This window comes from Ambystoma mexicanum, chromosome 11, assembly GCF_040938575.1.
Source record: "Ambystoma mexicanum isolate Mex_15411 chromosome 11, UKY_AmexF1_1, whole genome shotgun sequence".
Lineage (NCBI taxonomy): Eukaryota > Metazoa > Chordata > Amphibia > Caudata > Ambystomatidae > Ambystoma > Ambystoma mexicanum.
In genome coordinates, this window is record NC_090934.1 from 166,188,352 (window position 1) to 166,215,903 (window position 27,552).

Sequence of the window (27,552 nt, forward strand, 5' to 3'; positions counted from 1 at the left end):
AGAGGAAGTCCGTAGAGCAAAGGCTCTCCCAACTGGCACCCGATATCATATGCCTTCAGGAGACGCACCTCCTCGGGACAGACGAGCGCCGCATCTCCCTCCAACGCTACACAAAACGTTTCTTTGCTTCTGCGGGCCTCAAGAAAAGAGGGGTTGCCATCTTGATAAGCCGAGATGTACCATTAACGAACATCACTATCAAGAGACCCAGAGGGGCGGTACATACTGCTGAAAGGCCTACTAGAAGAGCTTCCCATCACCATAGCAGCCTTATACTGCCCAAATACAGCGCAAAGCCTATTCCTCCGTAACCTCCTTCCCATACTCATAACCTTCACTGAAGGTCAGCTGCTCATAGGGGGCGATTTCAACTTGACTTCAGACCCTAACCTGGATAAAACGCTCCCTCCATCTAAGGAGGACTTTGGCAAGGCTCTCGCCATGGTAGAATTCCTGAGGGAAACAGTCACCATAGATGTATGGAGATGGGCCAACATGGGGGCAAGGGATTACACATTCTTCTCCCACGCCCATCTGGGGCATTCAAGGACCGATCTGCTGCTCCTCTACAGTTCTCTCATTCCCTGTGTTGAAACCATCATAATAGGACAGAGCCCCCTCGGACCACGCTCCAGTCATAATGAAACTGAGGGTACACAGCTTTCCTGAGCCGATTCAGCGACAATGGAAACTTCAAGACCAGATCTTGGCAGACTTAGAGATCAGAACAGAAATGGCAGAAGCCCTCAAGAACTACTTCAGGGAAAACACCACCAAAGACACCTCAATATCCACGATCTGGGATGCCATGAAACCTGTCATCAGGGGCACGGCTAATGACTGCACCGCCCTGCTCCTACGTCTACGCAAGTTACAACAGGATAAACTTGAAGCGGAGGTGACTGAGGCGGAACGTATCCTGAAACAGGGACGGAACAGGAAAGCGAGCCGCGCGCTCCAGAAAGCGAAACGATCTCTAGAAATGCATCTAGCAGACAAGGCGGCCAGAGCACTAACATACACCAAACAGTTCTACTATGTGCACAGCAACAAAGCAAACCGCCTCTTGGTCCACAAATTGAAAAAGCTGCATTCGGGGAACACCATCCAATGTCTCCAGGACGCACAGGGGACTCCGCGCTACGCTAGCACGGAGAAAATGGACTGCACACCACAGAGTAATCATGTCGGGTTAACCTACTGCCGCAGACGCACTCTCTAAATACCTAGCAGGAGCACAGCCGTGTGACCCACATCCTCAACTGGCAGCCCTAGAAGCCCCTATCTTGGCAGAAGAAGTGAGCGAGATCATAGCAAAATTGAAAAACTCAACTCCGGTGCCGGACGGGCTCACAGCCCAATTTTATAAGAAGTTCTCATATATACTCGCTTCCCATTTGGCGTCCCTCTTCAACTCTTTCATAGCGTCGGGGACGACCACCCCCTCGATTGAAGAGTCGCTAACCGTGTTGCTACTGAAACCTGGCAGGGACCGGAGTCACTGTGCCTCTTACAGACATATTACCCTCCTGAACTACGACGCCAAAATCTTCGCCAAAATCCTAGCAAACCGGCTGGCTCCCTTACTCCCAGACATCATAAACCCGGACCAAACCGGATTAATTCCCGGCCGTAGCACTCACGACAACATAAGGAGAACCATAAACATTATTAAATCAGCCATCAGGAAGGGTCTGGAGCTGATGGTGCTATCGCTCGACGCTCCTAAAGCTTTTGACATTCTAGATTGGTGCTATGTCCAAAAACATTAAGGCATTCCGACTTCGGTCCTAATTTCATAAAATGGACACTAGCAAACTACCGGCATCCATCCACCAGGCTTAGAATCAACGGGACCAGATCCGAGACAATTCACATTTCAAGAGGCACAAGGCAAGGATGTCCCCTCTCCCCACTGATATTTGCCCTCTCCATTGAGCCGTTCGCGAACAGGGTACGTCAACATGCAGCGATCCAAGGCCTGGCAATCAAAGCCCAAATATACAAAGCCGCCCTGTATGCCGACGATGTCCTCTTAAGATTAACCAAGCCCAGGGAATCCATGAAAGCTCTGTGGATGGAACTGAAAGACTTTGAGGGAAGCATCGGGATTCAAGGTCAACCTTTCTAAGCCAACGGCGCTGAGCATCAACCTGCCTCGATCTCCAACTACAGATCTTGAAAACGAATATCTTATACTGTGGGCGAAAAAGCAATTACCATACCTAGGGGTCTAGCTGCCAGGCACACCCAAAAGACTTTACAAAGCTAACTTTCCGCTGCTGTTCAAAGAACTCAAGAGCGATCTACTAAGCTGGCAGAAACAGGAGATCTCCTGGTTCGGGAGAATTACGGCTCTGAAAATGAACCTCATTCCAAGATTACTTTACCATTGCTCAGCCCTACCAACTTCCATCCCGAAGCAAGCTGCACAGAAACTACAAAGGGCCATTATGAGATACATCTGGGAAGGAAAACAGCCACGTATCCCAAGGAAGCTAATGCTCCGAGGTCGGGCGATGGGAGGATTGGGAGCACCTGATGTTGCCAGATATATCCTGGCTGCGCAGCTCTCGCATGCGTTCGCCTGGCCACCTACCACTCCGAAACCCCGCTGGCTGGAGCTAGAGGAGGCCTGGAGCCCAGTCCCGATAAACTCACTACCACACATAAAATGCCCCGACGACCAATGCCGACATGGGGCCTCTGTCGGCAACCGGAAACATGGTGGCGGGCTGGAGGAAGGCGGCGCGGCTGTGGAAAGTCCAAAGTTCAATAGGCCCACTCACCCCGATCTGGATGAACCCGGAATTCTCGCCGGGCATCAACCTCAAGTACTTAATGAGGTGGAAGGAAGGAGGACCGGAGAGAGTGCAAGACTTTTTCGAGGAGGGAAACCCCCTGGACTTCGAGGCCTGCAAGGTGAAATTCAACGTTCCGGAAAATGAGAGGTTCAGATACACCCAACTACGGTACTGGCTCTCAAACAGGATCATGAAAAACCTCGGAAGCAGAGACCCCTCAGCCCTGGAGCAAACCCTCACATCGTCTTACCCGCCCCCCCCACTCCCCAGGGCAAGATATCTACCCTCTACAAGATCCTAGACAGAACTGACCCTACTCGCAAGGAGCCATATATGCTCAAATGGGAGAAAGACATTGGGAGGCCCATCGAACCGGAGGAATGGGACCACATCTGGAGAAGAGCAAATAGAAGCTCGAAATGTGTCCAAGGACAGGGCATTCAAGGTATGCTACAGGTGGTACCAAACCCCCGAATCGCTCAATAAATGCGACTCGTCAATCCCAACGTCGTGCTGGAGAGGTTGCCCAGACAAAGGCACACTATACCACCTGCTCTGGACATGCCCCAAGGCGACTCAATTTTGGAAGCCAGTGTTAGATCAAATCAACACGATCACAGGCTTGTCAATCCCATGGGACCCGGGTATCGTACCATTAGGAGCAAGCGGGCCAATTCCCCCTATCAGGCCACAGCAGAACTATGTGCCCACCTGCTGACGGCCGCTAAGATTTCAGTGGCAAGGCTTTGGAAAAACCCAGAGGGCCCGGCGGTTCAAATGTGGTGGACTAAATGTTGGGACATAATAGCGGCGAAAGAAATCACTGCCCTCCGGTTTTGGAACAGAGACAAATTCTTCCAAACGTGGTCCCCTTTCCTGGACTACGCACAGACATACCCAGGCCTGGCCCAACAACCTCCCTCTCTACGATGGATGGACAAATATGACTGAAATGGAGAATGGAAGGGCATCCAGAGATATCGACCTGGGGAGTTTCTCGTCCGCTCGTAAAATCAGAGATGAAACACTGAAGGACTGGGATTGGGTAGCTCCTTCTAAGCCCACCCCCCCCTAACATTATTCTGGATGCATGATCAGCCTCCCCAAGCTCTTAACCCGATGAGGGGCCTCGATTGGCTCACTCCTCACCGCCCTGCCCTCCCTATGGACCTTTTTCTGACCACCTACTGTTTATGTATTCTGTTTCTTTCTTTTACCTGCATTCACAAGCTCGGCAACGCTGCTTGAAGCACTCACCTTACATGCCACAATGTATAACTTGCTTGTATAAAACCAATAAAAACATGTTTGGAAAAAAAAAATGCAGTGATGGCCATAGGGACCGATAAGTGCCCCCAAAACAGATAAGCTTAGCAACGTAAGTGGAGCAAAAAAGGCCTTGCTTGCCTCCAAAAGTCAGCAAAGGTTCAAAGCAATCGCAAAAGGAACAGTGTCATTGATGTCTACGGTGGGAAAGCAGTAAAAAGAGAAATCGTTCCTTAGAAAGTTTAACTAAAAAGCTTCTCACTTGTAACCTAATGTGTTTCAAATTAGAGTATTTTGACACATACCTTGTGGGCATTTCCTTATTGTGAGCTTGTGCATGCTACACTGCATCTTTTCCAGCCTGCTGCCTCCTTGAGTTTTATCACGCTACCTTGTTTATCCCAGGGAGTCTGCCATATGCAATTAAACCCTGCAATTGAGGTGTGGATTGATCCTGGGGATTAGGAAATACTTTCCAACTTGCAATTCTCAATAGCTGGGCATATTCCAATAGTTGGAAGTATAATATGACGGTGTATTACCTTGGTGTACTTTATTTTCAAGATTTACACTTTGATACTATGATACTATTACTTCATGTTTTGCAGATTGAGCAAGAGAAATTGGCCTTTTTAAAGAAACAAGATGATGAAAAAGATAAAAAGGACAAGGAAGATAGAGAGATGCGTGGATGGGACAGGAGATCCAGAAGTCCAAGAAGGTATATTTCTGTATAATTGCCAGCCTCTCTTCTTAAGGGAGTGACTGTTTGTACTCCTATAGTATTCTGTAGTTCACATCAGGACTGTTGGAAATGTTTTGCGACTTATTTGACCCTTCAGCAAAAATGTTTGACCTACTTGAAGAAATTTTACTTCTCTAGCTTGCGGTCTGGCATGGATTCACATGCTTATGAACATTCCCTGGCTTTGGTCTGAGAATCCTTGGTAAAAAAAGGTTTTCACTTACAAACTCTTTCTCCTATAAACCAATCACTGAGCTCTGGGTCATACTGCCCCCAAGCCAATGGCTGCCCTCTCCCTAAACCCCTCCTCTGGCAGCCATCTTCAGATTTGTACTGCACGTTCAAGTGTTGGGAGGCCTTGTGTGCCGCTGTTAAAGCCTTTCTGCGTTTTTTGTGCTTTTTAATAGGTTAATTCCTATTTTTGTTCGGATAGTCTGTGCATTCTTTGGTTATTCATTCGGCAAGCAGGGATCTGTTTGTTGAAGTCTTTCAACGCCCCTCAAGGGCAGAATCATTTTTCCTTGGAAGATTCCAGAAAGCCATCCGGCCTACACCGCGCACCGGAACATATCGGAAAAGGATGGGGTTCTCTCTTAAAGCTCTGCACCAGCTGTGGTTTTTGGAATGTGTTTGTGGAGGACAAGCATTCCCAGTGCCTCTACTCGGGACACAAGGAGGATTGACGGATCTGCCGTGGGTGCACCAGACACCTCATCAATGATTGGCACAGTATTTTGGTGGTGTGGCCCAACGCCAAGGCCTCTACCCCGTGTGGTGCACAGGGGCATGTGTCACCTAGGATCGGCCCATCAGAGCGGGCTTCTAAGTCTTTTGAGGGCGCTGCATCCGTGGGGGGCCCAAGACAAGGCCAAGCACCGCAAGCCTGCCTCCATCTCCAGCCATCGCTCCAGTTCTTCAAAGAAGTCAACTACCCCAGGGAAGCTGTGGGAGAAGCCGGAGAAGGCCAAGCCGTAGGGTAAGGTGTCCGACCTGCCCGTGAAGGCCAAGGTGATACAGGCACAGTCCTCCACTATCGAGTTGGTTACTGTCCCCCTTTCGAAGGCAAAAGGGGCTGACCTGGTCCAGGGTGCCCAGACAGCCAGAGTGACTCTTCCTCACATGTGGTAGGCTTCAGCCAAACCAGTGGAATAGACACCGGAGAGGATGCCGTCCCTAAGCCCGAGACTGACCCCCAAGGACACAAAAAAGGGTGGTGGAGTGGAAGTGCTCCAGGGCATGGTTATTTCTTCAGAACACGCTGAGGAGGAGGGGGAGGAATATGTAGGCGCTGGGCCCAGCAAGCCTGCTCCGCTGACACTTTGCAGGGACTTGTTACAGGACATTCTTTCAACTCTCCACATGTTAGTTTAGGAGATACAGAAGAGGATGCAGATGGCACCACGGGCGCCGGCCTCGTTGGCACCGGACCCACCACCACCATCATCATCATCACCAACGAAGAAAAGGAAGCGGCACCCTATGCCTCCTCACCAGCCACCCGACGTGCCACCCCTCCCCCTGGGGATACAGGGACAGACAAGCGGACTGACAGCGGCATCTCCCTGCCTCCGGGAGCTTCTTCCCCGGACTAAGTGGGCTCGTTCCACTCCATGGTCGCCCGTGCTTCAGAACTCTTCCAGCTAACACTGAAGGAGGCTAAGAAGGAATGCGTCCTTTATCAACGCCGGGAGGTGAAAAGGAAAGCTATTTTGGCGGTGCCTCTCCTGGATGATGCCTGGGATAAGGCCTGGCACTTATGAAAAACCCTGCCTCAGCGAAAAGAGATGGCAGGGGAAGAAATACTGCTTGCCGCAGTCTGCACCCAAATGTTTGCGGTCACAGCCCTCACTGTACTTGGTGGCTGGCCAAAGAAGTCTTCCAACCAGTCATCCTCGGCCTCCTTTCCTCTGGACTGTGAGGGGAAGGTCCGCTACTCGGCGGCTACGACGGTCAAGGGAGTCAAACTCTTTAGCGATCCTGGCCAGATTTGACCGGGAGTTATGGTACAAGATGGCCCTGCTACTGGAATTCCTCCCCGAATACAAACTGGTCGAGGCGCTGGAGATAATTCAGGAGGGTGAGGTGGCATCCAACCATGCCATCAGCGTGGCCCTGGACATTGCGGACACAAGGTTCCGCCAAATGGGGAACAGGGTCTGCCTCTGTCGTCGTGGCTGGATGAAGGCCACCAACTTTGGGCAGGAAGATCAGACGAGGGTCCTGGACATGCCGTTTGGGGGCAGTCTCTTTGGAAAGGCAGTCGATGAATGCTGCAGGCCATCATTTTGTTTTTTCCTCATTTATTGGAAATACCAATTTGTTGACTTAAACCTAGCACTTGCCACTTGCTGGCTGCACTACCACTGTTTGTTGATTTTTATTATTTATCTATTTTATTTATTTTTATTCCCTTGCTCAGAGCTTTCCACTTCTCCCCCTCCTCCTGTGCCCTTTCCCCTTTCCCATACACATGCGCAATCTCAATGTCACTGGGCCTAATTAGATCATTTTTGTTCTCCCTTTTTCTCCCTTGTTCCCCCTGCCTTCACTTGTTGCGCTATGAAATACTTGGGTACGAGCGCAACACAAATATATCAATATCAAGACCGACACAGACGGTCCATGCCCTGGGCACGCTGCACTTCCGTTCTTTCGTGCCTCAGGGGGGAAATTCGGGCATATCATCGAAGGGTTTCGGCAGAGGATGTTCCTCGTACCGCCAACCCTCCCGTTCAACGATCCAGGAGGCCTACAGGGGTCATTCCAAAGCCTTTGGAGGTGGCCGCTGTCATTGCTCCCAAGGCGGCATGCAGGACCCCAAGCAAGATTGAACGGGCATGACATCGGGCCCCCACCCATGCACCCTGGTGGAAGACCAGCTGGTGGTCTTCGTCCGTGTGTGTGGGGAAAACATCTCTACCGACCGATGGGTGCTGGACGCTTTCCCCCACGGGCACACTTTAGAATTCGAGCAACTGTCTTCAGATACCGTTGGTGGCCCGGCAGGAACCTCAAGTCCCTCAGCTTCGGCAGGAGATATGGGCCATGTTGAGGAAAAGGGCGATAGAGCTGGTTCCAAAGCAACTACTGGGCTCTGGAGTCTATTCCAGATAAGTCTTAGTAAATAAGTCTCAGAAATTCCGAATGCCAACTGGAGGAGGGAGACTTCCATGTCACCATTCACGAGACACATTGAAAGTTCCTACGCTTCGTCATACAGGGAAAGCACTACCAGTACAAGGCTCTTCCTTTCGGACTGAAGTTGGCGCCCAGTGTATTGTCGGCACCCAGGGTATTTACGAAGTGCCTAGCACCAGTGGCGGCCCTTCAGTGCCTCAGGGGATACAGGTGTACCCATACCTAGACGACTGGCTGATCCGTGCCAAGTCAAGGGAGATCGTTGCCGACCACATGGAGAGGACAGTCCGGCTGCTGATGGATCAAGGGACTCCGTAAATTATCCAAGTCCTGCTTGATTCCATTGCAAGACGCTCTGTTCCTGAGGTCCAGGCTCCAATCTCTTGCCTGGCGGCCCCCTCAGAAGACAGGATAGCATCTATCGTGGGCAAGGTGCGACAGCTGTTGGCACTGGAGATCACCACAGTAGGGACCATCATGTCGCTGCTCGACATGATTTCCTTGATCTACCTGATCAGACTCTGCAGGTTGCCGATGCGACCCCTTCAGGAATTCCTGGACGCTTGTTGGATCTAGGTGTCCGGAAGCTTCGCAGACAAGATTGTTCGCAATGTGGAGTTCTGTCGAGCAGGTGGTGGGGCGTGCGCTCCAACATCACTGGGGGCACAGATTTCTAGAGTCCCCCGTTACAGGAGACTGTCGCCACGAACGCTTCACTGGAAGGCTGGGGAGCACACACCAGATGTCTCCACGCCAGAGACCTGTGTCTACCGCAGTATAAGGATCTCCACATTAATGTCCTGGAACTGTGAGCAGTGTTCTGGGCCCTCAAGTCATTCCTTCCATCCCTTAAGGGCAAGGTGGTGAGGGTCTTCACAGACAATATCACTATGATGTTCTAGATCAGGAAGCAAGGGGGAACCAGATCCCCAGCGCTCTCCAGAGAGGCGCAGGGCTTGTGGCACTGGAATGTTGGCCAAAACGTGTTCCTCATTCATTCTCACCTGATGGGAGTCAAGAACACCATTGCTGACTCCCTCATCAGGGAGCTTTGCTCCCACTACGAGTGCAAAATTTGGCAGGATCAAGTGGATGGTCTCTTCCTCAAGTGGGGCAGACCCCAGATGGACTAGTTTGTGATGGTGACTAACTCCAAATGCCAGAGGATCGTCAGCAGCTTCCACCAGCCGAATAGCATGGGGGACGTGTTCTCATTTCTGTGGGAAGGCCTGTTCCCTCTGTTCCACCTCCTGCTGCCAGTCCTCAATCGACTCAAACGGTGCCGTTGCAGGATGATCCTTGTCGCCCCGGCGTGGCCGAGGCTGATTTGGTTCCTGGACCTTTTCAGCCTGTCACCACCAGTCAAGCTGCCAGTGGTCGTGAATGTGCTCACCAGGGGAGGCGGTGCCATCCTACATGACCCAGGATCGTTGAACCTGAAGGCTTGGCTCCTTCTGCCTTAGAGTTTGGTGGGTACGAGCTTCTGGCAGACTGCAGCGAAGTCCTTGCAGGGATAGATCGTTGTCGACTCTTCAGTGCTACGGGCACAAGTGGAAGCGTTTTGCGACATGGTGCTGGACGCAGAAGATCAACCTTGAGGGTCACGGCCCTGCAGATCCTTCCGTACTTGTTACTTTTGACCAGGGCGGGGTTGGCTCATGCCTTGATCAAAGTGCATCTGGCAGCTATTTCCCGCTACATCAGGTCTCCAGGACGGTCTTCTCTTTGGTCACACAGTCTAGTCAAAAAGTTCCTCAAAGGACTGTTTCGGCTGTTCCCGCCGGTGAAGGCGCCCGCCCCGGCGTGGGAACCTCAATGTGATTCTGACAAGGCTCAGGGGGCTCCCTTCAAGCCTATGAATCAAGCCCATCTCAAGTACCTTTCGTGAAGACTGCCTTCCTCGTGGCCTTCATCTCTGCCAGGAGAGTAGGTGAGTTCCAGGCCCTGTCCTGCAAGCGGCCTTATCTGACTTTCCACGACACAAGGGTCGTGCTGCGGACGCACACCACTTTCATGCCAAAGGTTCAGTTGGAATTCCATCTCAACAAGCCTTTGGTTTTGCCTGTATTTATTCCGCCGCCTTTGTCGCGTTGTGAAAGGACTTTGCACTGGCTTATGTGGCACATGCTCAGAAGTTCTATGTGGCCCGCACAAAGTTTTTCCGGCATCTCAAGGTTTTGTTAACTTTGGTCCTGTGAACCATATGAAGGCATTGTCCAAGGCTTCCTTTTCCAGGTGGCTAACTGGCTGCATCACTCATTATCACCGGTTGGTGAAACGACCACTGCCCGGCTGTCCGAGAGCCCATTCCAACAGAGCGATAGCTGCGACGACTGCGTTCCTGTCTGGTGTGCCCCTGTTGGACATCTGTAGGTCCACGCACACCTTCACGATATTCTATGCGTTGATGGGGATTGCAGGGAGGAGTCCAAGGTCGGCCAAGCAGTGCTGCGCAACCTGTTCGCTTGAAGGTGAGCCTGTTCTGTGGGTAAGTGTTTGCTTCTATTGAGCCTTGCCACCTCCCGTGGTTGTGTATGCTGTACTGCTATGTATTCTTTATTCATGAGCATGTGAATCCATGCCAGACCCCATGCTGGAGAAGGAACAAGTTACTTACCTGTAACTGTTCTCCAGCATGAGTGGCATGGTTTCACATGCAAACCCTCCCTCCTGTCCCTTCACGCCTCTTCTTGGGTCATTCTGCCACTTTATGTGCTACCAAATCTGAAGATGGCTGCCAGAGGTGGGGGGGTGGGGGGGGTGGGGGGGGAAGAGAGGGCAATTATTGGCTGAGGGCAGTATGACCCAGTGCAGTGATTGGTTTATAGGAGAAAGACAGTTTGTACGTGAAAGTGAAACATTTTTTTCATTTACCGAGGATTCCTGGCCTGACGACTGTGACTATTCATGAGCATGTGAATCCATGCCAGACCCATGCTGGAGAACAGTTACAAAGTAAGTTACAAGTAAGTAACTTGTACCTTAATGATTAAGTGCAAACGTGAATGCACTTGGATTGTGTAGTTATACTAAGAGTATCAAACATCTCTTCTCGTTTTACAAAAGGTTCTAACCACCTTGGCATCCAAATCTCATCTGGCTAATATGGGCTGGTTGTGTCTGTGACATTCTGCTATTGATTGGTGGAACTTGATGTTGGTTTTTTGTCAGTGGGAGGAGATGTACTCGTGCCTTTCGTGGATAAGAGGGGTGGTTCTTAGCACCAGCTTTGAGTGGTGAAAGCAGTTGCCAACCCTATATCCATCCATTATCTCAGGGATCTGTAACCTTTTGGCTCTCAATATGTTTTGGACTGAAAGTATCATCCGCCTTAGCCAGTGTTAAAGTAAATGTCCATCTTGTGTTAAATTCTTTACACCTGCGAGTCCCTCAGCACTTTTTGCTGGACTCTTGGATTATTTGGACTGATTTTCCTACGTGAGTGGGAACCTTTTCCACTCTCGCTCCTTTTACTCAGATCACGGGGAAGCCTTTTTACCTCTATTTTCTATTTCGTTGTGGAGTCATGCTTTCCTCCAATTTGAAAGGTATTCACAATTTACTAAAGTAGCACACAGCGCCTTCTGTGCAGTGTTGCTGGAGGCCCCAAGAGCTTCCCTGTGGTTGCTTTTATTTTACTTGGCAAATTCTTAGTTACCAAGGTACGGGGTATATGTTTTTATCCTACCTGATTTTTATTTTGGGAGATCAGCACACCCCACTGTTAGGGAGAATTCTTAGAAATGTGCTAATTCCCTTCACCTTAGAGACCCCCAGCAACTTTGCTGGATTTTGAGGACTGGATTTATTTTAATCTGGCGAAAGGTTTTCCCACCCTTTTTCCCACATGTATTTTTATGTGAATATTACCTCTGTTTGTTTTGGTTATGAAGTCTGATGAACTCGTAGGCGTGCCCTTTTACATTGTGTCACAAAGCACCTTCAGTGCAGTGACACAGGAAGTCTTTTCCCAAAGGTTTAAATACATTCTCTGGGATAAACTGTTTAGAGCAGTAAAGTGAAATTGACTTTACTTACCATTGTAACTTTCTAGACCCAGCACACACCATTTTACAATAGAGTGCTGGAGAGGTTACTTAGTATCCCCTTTGCCTAGCTTCTCATGTAACATTTTTATGTTACCCTTTCCTCACTGAATGGCGGGTGGCAGTGTTTTTGTTTGCAGTTCCATGGTATGTCTTTACCGCGGGCTGCGTTCGCGGCTCCGGTAAAGCAATCGCTGGAGCCATCTTTTTCAAAGTGACGCAGACCCATCTTTTTTTATTTTTTTTACAACTTTATTTAACTTTGCACACAGATTAAGCAGTTTCATTTGCGATATTCAATTTCGGTGAACATAATACATGTATTAGCCGATTTTACATTGCATTTACGTCAACAGGGGCAGGTAAATCTGCCAGATATTGCTTGTACCGTGCCCATATATTCCTAGATTTAGAGGGGGTCATTACTGAGTCTATATACAATTCTTCAGTGTCGTTAGCCCACAACATGTCACTGTTCCAGTCCTCTACTGTTGGCGGCCGAGCGTTTTTCCACCTCATCAATATGACCCTTTTGCCAACAGCAGACTTAAATTGAGCAGTTTTCGCCAAGTTGGGTTCATTTTCCCAATCGCACCTAATATACACAACTGCGGTGTCCATTCGACCGGTTGGTCCGCCATCTTATCTAAAGCTCCACAGACAATACTGTTCTTCTATCGGCTGGGCCAGATCCCACTCCCAACCGGCCTTTGCAGCGTGGGGTGGTTTCCGGCATGTTTGCATTATAGTTTTGTAGAGAGTGGAGGCCGTGACCTTCTGAGTCCCCCCCCCCCCCCCCCCCCCGTGAATATGTAACCAAGACCCATGTTTATTTCGGGAATGATGGGTAAATCCGTTGTGTGGTTGCTGCAACCTTGTCGAACTGCTGTCTGTGTGTTTGTGTTTCCTACCGTGTCTTTAATCTCATCCCACTTCAAAAAGTGTTTATCCCGAAACATCTGTCCCCATTGTGTGATGCCTCTGGCAGTCCAGTGCATTGCCACCGCGGGGAAGGGTGTGTGGGGGTCGCTCCATATTGGCATGCTCAGTTGGTATAGTTTGCTGGCTCCAAACATATAATTTATTTTGGCCCATGCAGTGATTGTGACATTGGATGGATGTATAGTGTTATATCGTTTAGGTGTGGGCCTAGTGATTTTCTGTAGGGCCAGTATCGCCTCCTGTTCTTTCGCAGAAGGGGTTGGGGGGCCAGGGTTGAGGAAGCATGTGGCCCAGTCGGCTGCATATTGTGCCTGCGCTGCCAGGTAATACAATTCCACGTCGGGAGCCATTAGGCCGCCTCTGGGATACGTATCTGTTAGCACCCTCCAGCTCAGCCTCGAGTGGCCTCCCCATACAAACGCTATGCATGCACTATTAATTCTGGAGAATAGTGCGCGACCCGGCCACAGCGGTACTGTACGAAACAGATAGAAAAGCTTAGGCAAAATGATCATTTTAATTAATGCTATCCTCCCCATCATTGATATAGGAAGGGCATTCCAGCGCTTTATTTTGGTGCAAAGTGCATCTGTCAGTGAGCTGTAATTCAGTGTTCGGGACAGTTGAGCGGATCTGGCGACAGCAGCACCTAGGTAAACAATGTGTAATGGGCTCCATATGAGGCCGTGGAGGTTTTGGGGCTGCATGTTGGCAACTGTGAGCGACAATATCTCCGACTTATTGGGATTTAGGCGAAGACCTGAATATTCGCCAAACTTTCACTGCAGCCAGCACCTTGCCCAATGTGCGGTCTGGGTTCTTCATGTATAATAAAATATCATCCGCATAAAGTGTTATAATATGTGGTTTACCTTCAAGCCATATCCCGAATGTGCTATAACGGCATCTGAATATGTCCGCAAGGGGTTCAATAACCAGGGCGAAGAGTAGCGGGGAGAGTGGACAGCCCTGCCTGGTGCCCCCCAGTAGTTCAAGTATGTCCATGAAAGACCCATTAATTCTGATCTTAGCGTGTGGCCGCGTGTAAAGAATTTGGATCCACTTTATGAAGTTTGGGCGAATGCTTTCCGCATGTCTAAGGAGACAGCTATTCCTTGGGTTTCTGGGGGTATCGTGGCAATGATTTGGTGGCATCTCCTTATATTCGTTGCCGTAGATCTGCCCAATATAAACCCAGCCTGATCTTCATATATGGCATCAGTGGTGTAAGCCTTGTTGCTATTATTTTGGCCAGGATCTTGGCATCAGTGTTTGTTAGGGATAGAGGTCGGGATGACCCACAGTCCCCAGGGGGCTTCCCTGATTTCAGCAGGAGTGTAATTATAGCTTCCCTGGTGGTTTCGGAGGGTTCTCCTGTGTCCAGTGCCTCCATCCATATAGTGTGGAGCCTGGGAACCAGTTCACTACTAAACTCTTTGTAGAACTCAGCACTTAGCCCGTCTGAACCCGGTGCTTTCCCATTGGGGAGAGCTTTTATTGCATCAAGTATTTCAGGTTCGGTGATGGGTGCCTCCAGTGATTCCCTAGTGGTATCCGCTAAAAGGGTTGTGGGTATCTGGGCTAGGTAGCGCTCAATCTCGGCATCTGTTACAGTGCTTTGCGGGGAGTATAGGTCTTTATAATAAGCATAGAAGGTCTCCTTCAGTTTGTCTTGGTCGGTGGATACCGTGCCATCAGGCATCTGTATGCAGGGTATGGTTGTGGGGCCATTCTCTACACGTACTGTTCTTGCTAATAATTTCCCCGGGCGTTCCCCTTCTCCATATCTACGGGCTGCAGTTGGTCGATCAAAGTATCTCGCCTCTTGTTCTGCAGTCTCGGTGTATTTGTCTAATTTGGTCTTTAATTCAGAGCTGAGCTGGTTTGACGGGGAGGATGCGTACTGTGATTGCAGGGACGATATACGAGATTCTAGTCTAATGAACTGTTCCTAATGTCTTTGAGGATTCCGCCCCTCACGGATATTGAGTGACCTCTGATGCAGACCTTGAACGCCTGCCATGGTATAGACTGGGTCGAGACAGAGTGTTCATTGTTATCGAAGTAGTCCTGTATATATTGTTTCATCGAGTTGTTATAAACCAGGTCTTTCAAGGCCGCAGGCTTGAATCTCCAAGGTGGTCTGGAGATGACCCGACCAGGGATTCTTAGTGTCAGCTGTATCGGTGAGTGGTCTGAGCATGTTCTTGGGTGTATATGGGAGTCTGTGACCCATGCCATGCTGGCTCCATCTATTAGCCATAAATCTATCCTGGAGTGCATGACTGTGGAGTAATAAGTGTATTCCCTACTGATGGGATTCAATGTCCTCCAGGTGTCTTTTAGTTGTAGATCAGCCATATGTAGATGTATTGCTTGCGCTGCTTTAGTCAGTGTTCTAACTTGTGTAGATTTGCGATCAAGATGTACATCTAATATTGTGTTAAAGTCCCCGCCATATATCACCCGGGCTGTCGGGTATCTTGCCAATTTTTCAAACACTGAGGCATAGAAGTCTGGTCAATATTTGGACCATACAAGTTCAGAAAGACAAATTCTTTATCATATAGATTGCCATGAAGCATGACCCATCTCCCCCCTGGGTCACACTCAACATCAATACATTCAAAGGACAGTGTTTTGTGAATCAGAATTGCTACCTCTCTCGCCCGGCTGTAGTATGTTGTGAAATACTGATGTGAGCCCCAATTCGGCATCAGTTGTCGTCCTTGTCGCGGACCAGAGTGCGTTTCCTGTAGGTAGACCACCTTGGCAGCATGCTTATTGAGGTAGGCCAGGATCTTCCTCCTCTTAATCCTAAATCCCAGACCCTTTACATTCCAGCTAAGCATATTAATGTTGCCTTTGTCTAGGCTAGCCATTGTCAATGGGGTGTTCACAGCAATGTGGCCCCTTATAATCTGCCATTGTGAGATGGAATGTCGACATGTCTGACATCTGTGTGCTTTTTCTTTTTATAACAAAACCCCGTAACTCCTGTGTAAGGCCCCCCCCCCCCCCCCCCCCCCCTCACAGTTCCCCAAACTTCAACGGTGCCATTAGATATCCATCCTTCCCCACCCAACATTTCAAGCACCTGCTACGGGGGGGGCTGCGGTGTCTCCAGAGCCCAAGCCAGCTTTACTTATAGGTATCGTGTCCGGTTTACGCAGGTTGCTCTCGCACATCCTAATGACTTCTGGGACGGTGTTTCCATTGCAGATTAAATATGTACATTCTACTTTAGCATCCCAGATGCGGGCCTCCAGGGTGGAAGCCTCTGGCGTTGCTGTTCCTTTTCACTTCAAGAACGGGGTGAGAATATTTAGGCCTCAGTCTTGTTCAAATCGCCCACACTTAAGTCTGTCCCATGTTTGGAGGAATATGCGTTTCTATAAAGTTTTCCGCTTCTTCAGGGAAATGTGAAAAAATAGGACTTGTTTTGATGCTGGATTTTTAGCCTGGCCGGGTACAGCATTGCATATTGAACTTGCCGTTCGCGTAGCATTTTCTTGACTCCTGTAAATAGCTTCCTTTCCTGTTGGACCGCCAGGGTAAAGTATGGAAAGATGCAGATAACATTTGCTTCCCATTTGAGCTCCTGTTTTCTTCTGGCGGTTTTAAGGATCAGGTCTCTATCCCTGTAGTTTATCATGCGTGCTATGATGGGCCTGGGGTATTCCCCGGGTTTTGGTTTCGGGGCCAGTGATCTGTGCGCCCTCTCGACTATGCACATCGGTGGCCATCCGGGATCACCCAATAGTGTGCGGAGGAGGTCTTCTACTGCCTTCTCAATTGATCCTTTCATGGCCCCTTCTGGAACGCCAATAATGCGGATGTTGTTTCTCTGGGATCTTGCCTCCAAACCTTCACATTTGGACTTCACCGTTCCAAGTTCAATAGCCATTGTGGATACCATGGTTTTCAGGGCCTCTAAAGCGTCCTCGGTGCCAGATATCCTAGATTCCGCCTCTGTCATGCGAGTGGTTGTCTTGTCAAGTTGTGTTTTAATGTTGACGACACTTGCCGTGATCCCATCCAACTTGTCCGTGAGTGTAGCAAAGCCCTGTTGCATCGTCTGAAAAACGGCCTGGGGGTCCATCATTGTAGCCGGGGGTGCCTGTTTCTCATGCACCGGCGTTTCCGGGTCCGTCTCGGGCTGCGTTTCCCTCTGCATCGCAGTCGTGTATTTGTCAATGGTTCCTCTGCCTTTCTTCTGGCCAAAGTTCTTTGGTATCGTCTTCTGAATGGGAGATGTGGGTTATCCAGGCGCTCAATGGGAAGGCCGGGTTAGTTCCACCACAATTCGCTCTGCGCTATATCTTCTCGCAGCTATCGGCACCCCGGTGCCCGCGGCGGTGGAATCAGTGCCCCGGCCCAGCTTTATTAGAAGGGTCAGGCGTTTCTCCCGGTTCTGTCATATATGGACGAATGGAGCGCTAGTTTCGATGGTCAACAGCTCGTGGGGGGGATCGAGCAGGGAGGCTCTCCCGCGGCCCGCCGATATGCGAAGCTCCAAGCTCTTAAACTGAGTGTATGTTTAACCGCCTGTCCCACAGTCACCGGGCCCGCAGGGGATAACTGGGTGGCTCGCTGGTTGAGGCCTGAGCGGATTTACACGCTGGGAGCAGGAAGGGCCTACCTCTTCAAATGCGGTCCGATCTCAGAGCAGGCCGTCACCCGTCTGGGCCTCTCAGGCGAAGAAGGCGGCAGGGGGGCAAGCGGGCGGTCCACTATGTCCGGGGCAGCCGCGGCTTTCTCCCGCTGGATGGATGGCAGGAGCGGCCCGATCCCGCCGCCACGGGGCGGGGCTCCTCTCCCCTCCCGCCCGCAGATCATCCAGGCCTCTATCTCTGGAATCCCCACACTGATCAGCCTGAAATTTCGTGTGGGCAGTCTGAAGATATTGTTACCCGTTCTCTGCAAAAATCGCGGATACACGGTGCCTGCAATATATCTTTACTGGCTTTTCGGCCCTGGGTCTAGCCGGAGCTCACACGAGAGCCGCCATTTTCTCTCGTGCGCAACAGCGCCTCCCCGCGCAGACGCATCTTTGATAAAATGGCCCCCGGTCTTCTTTTTTCGCCAGTTCTTTGTAGAAAGGTCCTTCTAGAGATTTTCTCATTGCGCCAAACCAGGTTTGGTCTCTGTTCATTTTGCCTTTGGTGGGCTTCAGAAGTCTGGCTGCAGACTATGTGGGTTAGGCAAATATTGAGGGAGGTGCCAGAACACCCTGTGCTTGGTCTCCTAGGAGACCCAAATGCACTCTGTGGTGATTGGCTGGCTGACTGTCCGTCAAGGACAACCACCCTCCTGGAATGAATGGGAGAGAACTGAATAAAAGGCGAGTCTTTTGGCTTGGAACGCAGAGTCGACCGCTGGACGAAGGAACCCAAGAAGAGTTTGAAAAGGACGCCTACTGCAACTCCTGGACCGATGGTTTGCCCGGTGAAGCCCTGCTGCAGTGCCGAAACGCCAAGTTAGCATCGGCGGAGAAGCCCTGGCAAGGACGACTTCTCCCCCTGAGTTGGTGGGACCAATCGCTCCAAAGTAAGCCACCTGGACATCCATCTCGGAGCTGGTTGAATTTCCACACAGTTGCTGCTGGAAACTGTATAGCCAGGGAGAGGAACACCAGATTGTGTGCGTTGCTTTTAAGCTGGCCTAGAGCTTTTGAAAGATCCTCCGACTCCCAAGAAGCAGGATTGACCAAGCCTGAGCCCCGTCAACTGAGTGCAAGACCCTAGAAGCAAGGAAAGTCCCCCTCAACAGCCAGGAACCGTGGTGTTGCTATTTGCGGTAGACGCGAGGAGCTGAAACACGAAACAGCCACTGAAAGTGAAGTTTGCTGTTTGCCAGTTTTGACCGTCCCAATGCATTGCAGGAGTCCCCCAACGTCCTCCCTCTTGTCCCCACTACTTAGTCCCAGGAACAGTGAGATCTGCAGAGCTGCACAGGAACAGAAGTCATCAGCTGCACCCTTTCTCACTTTCTTTTCTTTCATTTCTTCTTGTAGAGTTGCTTTGAAACTTCTACAACCCACAAGCCTAATCGGCTTGTGGCTCTACATTTGATTCTACTTTTCATCATACTCCTAAGAACTTGTGCAAAGACTTTTCCATTTACTTACCTGAAGCGCTTCATCCTATACAAGACTTTTGCCCATTGACTTTGGCTTGGCCTATTGAATTGTATGGGGGATCCAAAAGTATTTGCCTGCATAAACATATTTGTGGTCTCTTGTTGTGCTAATAACGTTTGCCTTTTACCATTTTCTAAAAGTATTCTAAATGCCAACAGTAAGATATTAATGTCCCCAGCACCCTAGTTACTGAAGTCACCTGTGGGTGTAGGCTGAGTCTGTGGGCCCTCCCAAAAGGGTCTTTACTGATTTAGAAACCAACAGTGTACAGTATTGAAGTGTATTTGTGTTACTATTATATTGTTCCCTTCTGGGGAAGGCTTTCTAATTGACTGATAAATTAATAATTGTTTATGCAAGAAACCTTGAGTGTAAGTTTATTTAATACCTGTAACTGTAAATCTGTGTACCTCCACTTCAGCTCACATTTACCCCTCTTGAGATCAGCCTGGCTGCTCAACACCCTACCAAAACGGTGTAGTACAAGCATATCCCAAAGGTTGGGTTGCCTATACCTGTAGTCAGAGTTGTGTGAAGTGATCCCAGAGGGTACTGCATACAAACTTTGCCTAACATTCCCCAGCGAATGTCGACATCATCGGCCTTCAGCAGGTGTCCAGCTTTTTAGGGGCCCTTCCCTACGTTAGACACCCACGCTCTTTGCCTCCATCGCCTTAGCCCCGACCACTGCTGGGAAGGTTGTAAAGCGTTTGACACGCTCATGCCTCGGACTCTAAAGAACAGTCTAGCTCGATGGAGGGAGCTCTTCGGAAGGTCGCCTCCGGAGGACTTGAAAGAATTTGTCCAGGCCCAAGGTAGGGGCACTGTTTTCATCCGCACCCCACGAGGGCGACTCCTTCCCCAGGAAGCGCACGAGCGGGAGGGACCCTCCAGGTTCTAGCACCAGTGCAGGTACCGAGGCTGCTTCAGCTACCGACCGCCAGGTCGAGGGGTCGCGAGATTCTGCCGGTGACGTCGCTGTGGGACCTTAAGATTCTTTTTCCGGGTTTCTTCCCGAGGGGCTGAGCCCTAATACAGGACAGGTGTCTGAAGGGGTGCCTGGACGCAGCACTACCGGCGAAACAGCCGAGGGCACTCGCCTACCCTGCACCTCAGGGCGTCGCCTGGTAGTCCCTCAACCTCCACTGCCAAGAGTCCAGGAAGAGGCTGGGTCCAGCGCGGCAAGCAACACGTCTTGGGCACGCGGCATGCAGCCCGACAAGATGGCCGCCGGGCCAGACAAAATGGGTGCTCAACCAACACATCCCCCTTCGGGGAACGAGTTTCCAGGTGGGACTGGTCTTCTCCGGACACGTGGCCTACCGCATACCCTTCTGCGTCACAGGGCAGATACATACCACATAAAGCAAGGCAAAGCATGCATCAGATCTCAGCACCCCCAGTGTTCTCAGTCCATGCCCGTGTCAACCAGCACTCCCAACAGCCTGCGCAGACAGTTTTTTTTTAATATGGGCGTGTGCACGCAGCACCTCCAGATGCATTACAATAAAGGAATCTGTGTACAAATTGTGCCTTAGATGGTATATGACCCCGAACCGCATCCACAAAATTACAAGGTCCTACTCCCCAAACTGTTGGAGGAACTGCGGTGAGAAGGGAGACTTGTTCCACATGTGGTGGACGTGTCCTAAGGCTGTCGCCTACTGGAAGGAAATACTAAGCTACATAAGACATCTCAGGAGTGGACCTGCCGAGATCTCCGAAGACAATTCTCCTAGGAGTCCCTATAGAAGGGAAATACGCAATGTCAGGGGCCAGAGCCAAACTTATCACCCATCTACTATCAGCAGCCAGAATGACTCTTGCACAAAATTGGAAAAACAAAGAAGGTCCAATTTCATCATGCTGGTGGGGTGATGTCTATGGAGAAGATATGTGCAATCAGCACTGGTAAATACCTAAGATTCCTAACTACATGGAATCCATTTCATGAACATGTACGGGACAGAGAAGCTAATTTCTTCAAACCCCGCTTGCTCCGAAACACACATGTAACATGAACTCAAAATGAAGATAATGAGACGCTGAGGTTAAGAAGGGGAAGAATCAAAATGAAGATGAGACGCTGAGGTTAAAAAGGGGAAGAAACTTCCAAAGTTTAGAATCTAAAATGTAAAACAATACTTACAGTTGGGGGTTGAGGGAAGAGGACCCTATAGAGGTTAATGAAAAGAAGTGGGTGAGTAGGGGAGGGGGGAGGAGGGAGGGAGGGAGTGAACTGAGGGGAGAACTTGAGGTAAAGCGTATCCTAACTATCTGAAAGACACAAACAGGTGTTAAATGCAGAGCATAAGAGTTTAATGTTGTCAAATGCTATGTTGTAATTGCTTATATGCCATCGAAACCAAATATAAACATGGTTAAAAAAAAAAAAAGTTCATGACGCTTATGAGGTCTTCACAGATGGGCATCATCCTTAAGGATCTGATCAGGGACATGCTCCCTCCGGTCTTGCCGCTAGCACCCACTGCTACTCCGCACTTGATTCCAGTGCCTCCAGCTCAATACAGCCTCAGCTACCCACGCCAGTTCCCGCTACACCAGCCCCCGTGCCTTCAGTTTTCCCGGCAGCTCCCTATCGGCCTCTTCAGCAGCCGCCAGCTCCTGTCTGTACACCACAGCCTTCGGCTTCCTGCACTCCTCCGGCTGCATCTAACCAACAGGACACATTGGTAGACACCGATGAGGAGGAGGTCCCCGACACACCTTTGAGAGCCAGGACATTTCATGAACGGCTCTCTGGTCTAGCTGAATACTCAGGGCTTCCAAAGCCTGAGGTTGAACAACCGGAGGCGGGGTGCTTGGCAGAGGTCCTCACTCTAAGCTCCACGGCTAGAATGGGGATTCCAATGCAAAAGGACGCTTTGGCCCTGGCCAAAAAAGGATGGCTGAAACCTCATTCGGCACAGCCTACCAACAGGCGCCTTGAGGCCAAGTACAGGCAGATGGAGGGGAATCCACTCTTGCTGTCGGCATATCCTCAGCCAGACTCAGTGATTGCTGTGGCCTCAATCTACTTCAAGCCACATTCATCCTCGGCTACCTCGGCACTCCTGGGTAAGGAGGAAAAGATCTTGGAAGCATATGAAAAGATTTATTCCACAGCTTCAGTGCATCTTCGTCAGTCCAATGCGGACGCTATGCTTGCTGCGGTTAATCAGAGACTTTGGCGTGAAATAGCTGACTTCCATTCCGGAACTTCCGGTACCAAGTCAAGCGCGCTTCAAGGCAGGGCTGCCAGAAGCCAAGATTATAGCGCTTGACATAGTCCACAGTGGTTCACAGGCACACCTTAGGGCGTGCCATCTGCATCGCTGCAGACATGAGAAGAACAGCCTGGCAACAGGCTACCAAGTTAAACCTGGACTTCTAGGAGCGCATATTGGACCTTCCATTCGAGGGTGGCAATCTTTTCCATTCCACCTCAGATGTACTTGATGAGAAGAAAAACAATTCCCAGACTTCCAAATCTTTATCCTCATGAAGTCCACCCCTAAGACCTACAGCCAGACGCACCAGCGGTCTGACAAGGGTCGGTCCTTTTGGAGGGTTTTGAGGCTTCAAGGAAAGACTGTCCTGGACCAATCGCCTAGCCAACACCGCTGCAAGCAGCACAAGGCGGGGTGTTAGGCAAGATTGTATGCAGTACCCTTTGGGTGCACTACAACAACCCTGACCACCTGGCAATAGGACCCCAACCTTTGGTATAAGTCTGTACTACACAGGTTGGTAGCGTGTTGAGCAGCCAGGCTCATCTCAAGAGGGGTCAATGTGAGCTGTAGGGGAGTTAAACAGAGATTCAGTGACAAGTATTCAAACACACTCTTACAGACAAGGTTTCTTAATTAAACAATTATTAATTTAACAGTCAGTTAGATTAAGCCTTCTTCAGAAGAGGCAATATAATGCAACACACAAATACACTTAAAAAATACACACACTTTATATTTCTAAACCAGTAAGTACCCTTTTGGGATGGCCCACAGACACTACCTACACCCTCAGGTGAATTCAATAGTTGGGGTGCTGTGGACATTAATATATCAGTGTTGCATTTAGAATCAGATTGAAAAGTTTGTCAAAGAGAGGGGTCATTATGACGCAACAAGAGACATCACAAACATTTCTCAAAGCAGTTAAGTGCTTTTGTAATCCCCCCCCCCAATGCAAAGTTAGTTAACCCTTTCCTGGAAGGAAGACCAAACACATTGACAGATGGAAAGAGTCATTCAGGGAGCCAGGCTAAGCCAAAGTCAATTGAGCAAGTCTAGGTGAACCTGAAGCACTTCTCAGAGGTAGGTAAAAGTCTTGCACAATGTTTAAAAAGTCTTTGTAGATAGAAGAATTCAAAATGGGGCCACAAGCTGTTTAGGCTTGTGAAGTATAGAAGCCACCAGCAACTCTACGCATGTAACCAAGCAAGTCTCCAATGAGGACAAGTGGCTACACCACAAGAGTTAAGTTCTCTTACACTTTACAGTACCTTTTGGATTGAAGAAAGTGCAGCAGATGACTTCTGTTCCTGTGCAGATCTCACTGTTCCTGGGCCTCCGTCGTGGGGACAAGAGGGAGGACTTCTGGGGACTCCTGCACCGCAATGGGACAGTCAATGCTTGCAACCGGCAATTCTTGAACAAGTGGCACATCAGTGTTTCTCCTCGCGCCTATCGCAAACAGCAACACCGCTGTTACTGGCTGTAAAGATGGACTTTCCTTGCATCTGGGGTCTCGCACTCTGAGGGGGCTCGGCCTCGGCCACTCCTGCTTCCTGGGAGTCCGGGGGATCTTCCTGGAGATCTTAGAAATCTTAAAAGCAACGCACGCAAACTGTTGTTCCTATCCCTGGCGTTTCGGTTTCCAGCAGCAACTCTGTGAAAATGAAACCAGCTCAGAGAGATAATGTCCAGGTGGCTTACTTTGGAGTTGATTGGTCCCACCAACCCAAAGGGAGAAGTCGGTCTTGCAGGGGCTTCTCTGTCGATTCAAATTTGGAGTTTAAGCACAGCAGCAGGGCTTCTCCAGGCAAACCAATGGTCCAGGATTCACAACAGGCGTCCTCTTGAAGTACTTGTTCATTCCTTCGCCCAGTGGTCGACTCTGCTTTCCAAGCCAAAAGCCTTGCCTTTTATTCTGTTCTCTCCCATTCATTCCAGCCTAGCTGTCAGTCATCCAGCAGGGTGGCTGTCCTTGCCGTACAGTCAGCCGGCCAATCATCACAGAGTGCGTTTGGGTCTCCTAGGAGACTAAGCACAGGGAGTTTCTGGGCCACTCCCTTACATCCTGCCTACCCCAGACACCCTGGAGCCAGAGGCGGGCTTTACTTGTGAATCCCGCCAAAGGCAAAAGGCACAATGGGACCAAACCTGGTTTGGAGCGCAGAGAAACTCTACAAGTAACCTTCTACAAAGGAATGGCAAAAAAAGACCACCAGGACCTATTTTAACAAAGGAGGCTCAGACACCATCTTGAAAAACATGGCTCCTGCAATTTAACGTTACCGGAGCTACGAACAGTTTGCAGTCAGGAAAAATCATGGTAGTTCGTTGTAAAACCACTGCTACCAGCCATTCTGAGAGGCAAGGGTAACATTTGACTGTTACATAAGTATCTAGACAAAAGGGATACTAAGTATCCACTCCAACACTCTATTGTAAGATAGGGTGTGCTGGGTCTAGGAATTTAAAACACTAGTAAAGTAAATTTCACTTTACTTTGGGAAACAGTAGTTTATCCCAGATAAGGTATGTAAACCTTGGGAAAGCCTGAAAGGCTTCCTTGTGTCACTCCACCAAGGGTGCTGTGACGCAATTGAAAAAGATGCCTAGGGAGTAAGTTAGGCTCCACAACCAAAGAAAACACTGAGGTAAAACACATATCAAAATACAAGAGAGAGTGGGGGAAAAAGGATCACACTCTCTCCAGGTAAAAAAAATCAAGTCCTCAAAATCCAGCAAAGTTGCTGGAGGTTTCTAAGTTGAAGGGAATTAGCACATTTTTGAGAATTCTCCCTAACAGCAGCCCCAGGGTGGAGAGTTGTCCCTCCTAGGAAAACAAGTTCCTTAACACTGCCTGACCAAATGTTTGCTGAGGGTCTTCTAGATCATGGACGGTAATCCATGTCTGTAGATGTCCTAGAAGGAAAGCCGTGAATAGCTTGCCCACTGAGTCCAGGGGGGCCGATTGGGTGGTAATTTGTAGGGTTGTTTCTATTTCCTTTCTTGTGGATAGGGGCGATTATCGCTGTTTTCCAAGAACTAGTAATCTCAGCGTTCTTCATAATATGATTAAACGGATCAAAGATAAAAGGTGTCCATTCTTCATCGGCTTCCTTGATCATTGAGTTTGAGATGCCGTCTAACCCGGGGCTCTCGATTGGTTAGCCTTCTTAATGAGCATCTCTGTCTAGCATATCTAGGGTAGATCTTCCATCCTCTCAGACTTTTAGGCAAAGGTCAGTGAACCGGAACCCTGTGGGCTGCACATAGATCTTTGCAGAAGGCAGCCTCTGAAATCACGTTCACTAGTGCTGCAGTACGCAGGGCCACTGTAGCATTTAGGCGTTGCCAAATACTTCTAGCGTTTTTCCTAACAAGAACCTCTTAAGCATGGCTTCTGCTTCTCGTTGGACATATTCTGCTTTATAGCATTTCAACTAGTTCTTTTGCTTTCGTTTTGTTCCAAATAAGGCCTTGTTGGGAATTCGACAGGTTTTTTTCTGTCCGAGATCTTTTCTCAGAATTCTTTTTTCCTGGTATATTTTTCAATCAAAAAGATGGAAATGAGGAGTAAGTCTGACGGGATCTTTACGTGACGGGTGTTTCAAATCCACAAGCAGAGGCATGTAGTTTATGCTTCCTCCAGAGCGTAACTTTCTCATACATTTTTCTGACAAGGACTGACATTTTGTCGAGCCACCCTAAGGCGGTTGTGCCCCGAGTTCAACTCCATGTGTGGCCATAGGCATTGAGTAGAAGCTGGTTTGGATTTCCACGATAGTTTTAGTGGGGCGTGGTTGCTTGTGGTTTTGGGGAGGACCTCAATCAAATAATGTCCTGCAGAAATTCCTGAAGCAAAGACGTAGGCATATTCCTTGATGAAATGCCGTTGGACCAATTGGCTTTTGGGGGGGGGGCAGTTGCCGTTGGCTTGGCCATTTAGCTTGTGGGAGGTCTCCTGTGTCCATTAGTTGTGGCCATTCTGTTTTTCAGTTAGGTTAACAAAATGTATTTTATTAATACACAGTCTATTTGGGTCCCCTCCTGTGACTGGAAGAAGGATTAAAACCTAAGATGCAATTATCTAGGGCAGTTGATGTCACATTCAAGAAGTTCTCCGTAGAAATGGCCAGGGTTCAGCAAAAGACATTGCTGATATTTCACTCCCTTTTTGTCTGTAAGGGTGATGGCAATAACCTGTAAAAAGAATTCATTTCCTTAGTATTTTTCACCGAGGTTAGCAGGCCAGAGGCCTTTGGTGTCCTCTATAGGCCGGATTAAGGAATTAAGTGCCAAGTCTTCTGGAGGCATATTGTATCCAGCGCACCCAAGGAGTGATCTGGGTTTCGAGGTAGGTGGGTGTAGCCTCTGGTGTTCCAGAAGGCCATGTACCTGTTAGAAACATGTTGTTACTTGGGTCTTGGGAACGAACACAGGCCATCTCCCGATCCCTTGGGAAGTTGCAGGCTGTTTTTAGAATTACCTTGATCTAGGATAGCTACATGTTAGGGAGAATTCTCTGTTTAGGCTGAATTTCCTAACCTAGTGAGTCCCCCAGCAGTTTTGCTGGATTTTTGGGGTTTATTTTTTTCTCCTGCCAAGAGTGAGACTTTTACCCTCCCTCTTGGGCATGATTTGAGTGTGTTTCTTTGACTCTAGATGTGTTTAATGGGCTTTGGGGTCTTTTACTCCATAGGGCTTCATGTGTTTTTGTGATGTGTTACACAGCACCCTCAGTGCTGTAACAGTGGGGTGTCATAGTGACACCCCCCAATATAGACTCCATACCCTGGGGCTGACTACTGTCTCCCAGGCCATCATATTGTGGGCGTACTGGCCAGGGCAATTCGATTGCCCCGGGGTCTGTTAGTCGAGGGGACACGTCTCCGTCCCTCCTGATCGAGTTTTGGCTGGTGGCAGTGGATACTACTTTTTATATTCGACCACAAATATAACTCTATGGGATTTCCCAATGTTCGAGGCTATCAACTTTAATTATTTAATTCCTATAGCCTCGAACATACTGCCGGTTTATTTAATATTAATTCTCCGGTTGGTATTTTTTGCCAGAACTCGTTTCTAAAATGGCGTTTGTGTTTGCTTCTGTGACTCCAATCCAAGTTGAGCCCTTTGTTCCACTTTTTGGCGGGCTTCTCCACAGAAGCCCTCCAAAGTGGTGCCACTCTGTCTGGGGTACTTAGGAGGGGTTGAGGGGGATTTAGGCACCCTGGAC

The 27,552-nt window shown here is 49.3% G+C and overlaps 1 protein-coding gene across 14 annotated transcripts in view; it reads left to right on the forward strand.

Annotated features, from left to right (window-relative positions):
• Positions 1–27,552, forward strand: part of SRRM1 (serine and arginine repetitive matrix 1) — a 935,651-nt gene that overhangs the window by 223,130 nt on the left and 684,969 nt on the right. For all 14 annotated transcript variants that reach the window (XR_011279577.1, XM_069622717.1, XM_069622715.1 and 11 more), the window contains exon 5: positions 4,679–4,791. Coding sequence is in view for 13 of the 14 variants with exons in the window: in XM_069622717.1 (XP_069478818.1) it covers positions 4,679–4,791 (113 nt within the window). In the remaining variant the exon portion in view is untranslated. The remainder of the gene's footprint in view (positions 1–4,678; positions 4,792–27,552) is intronic.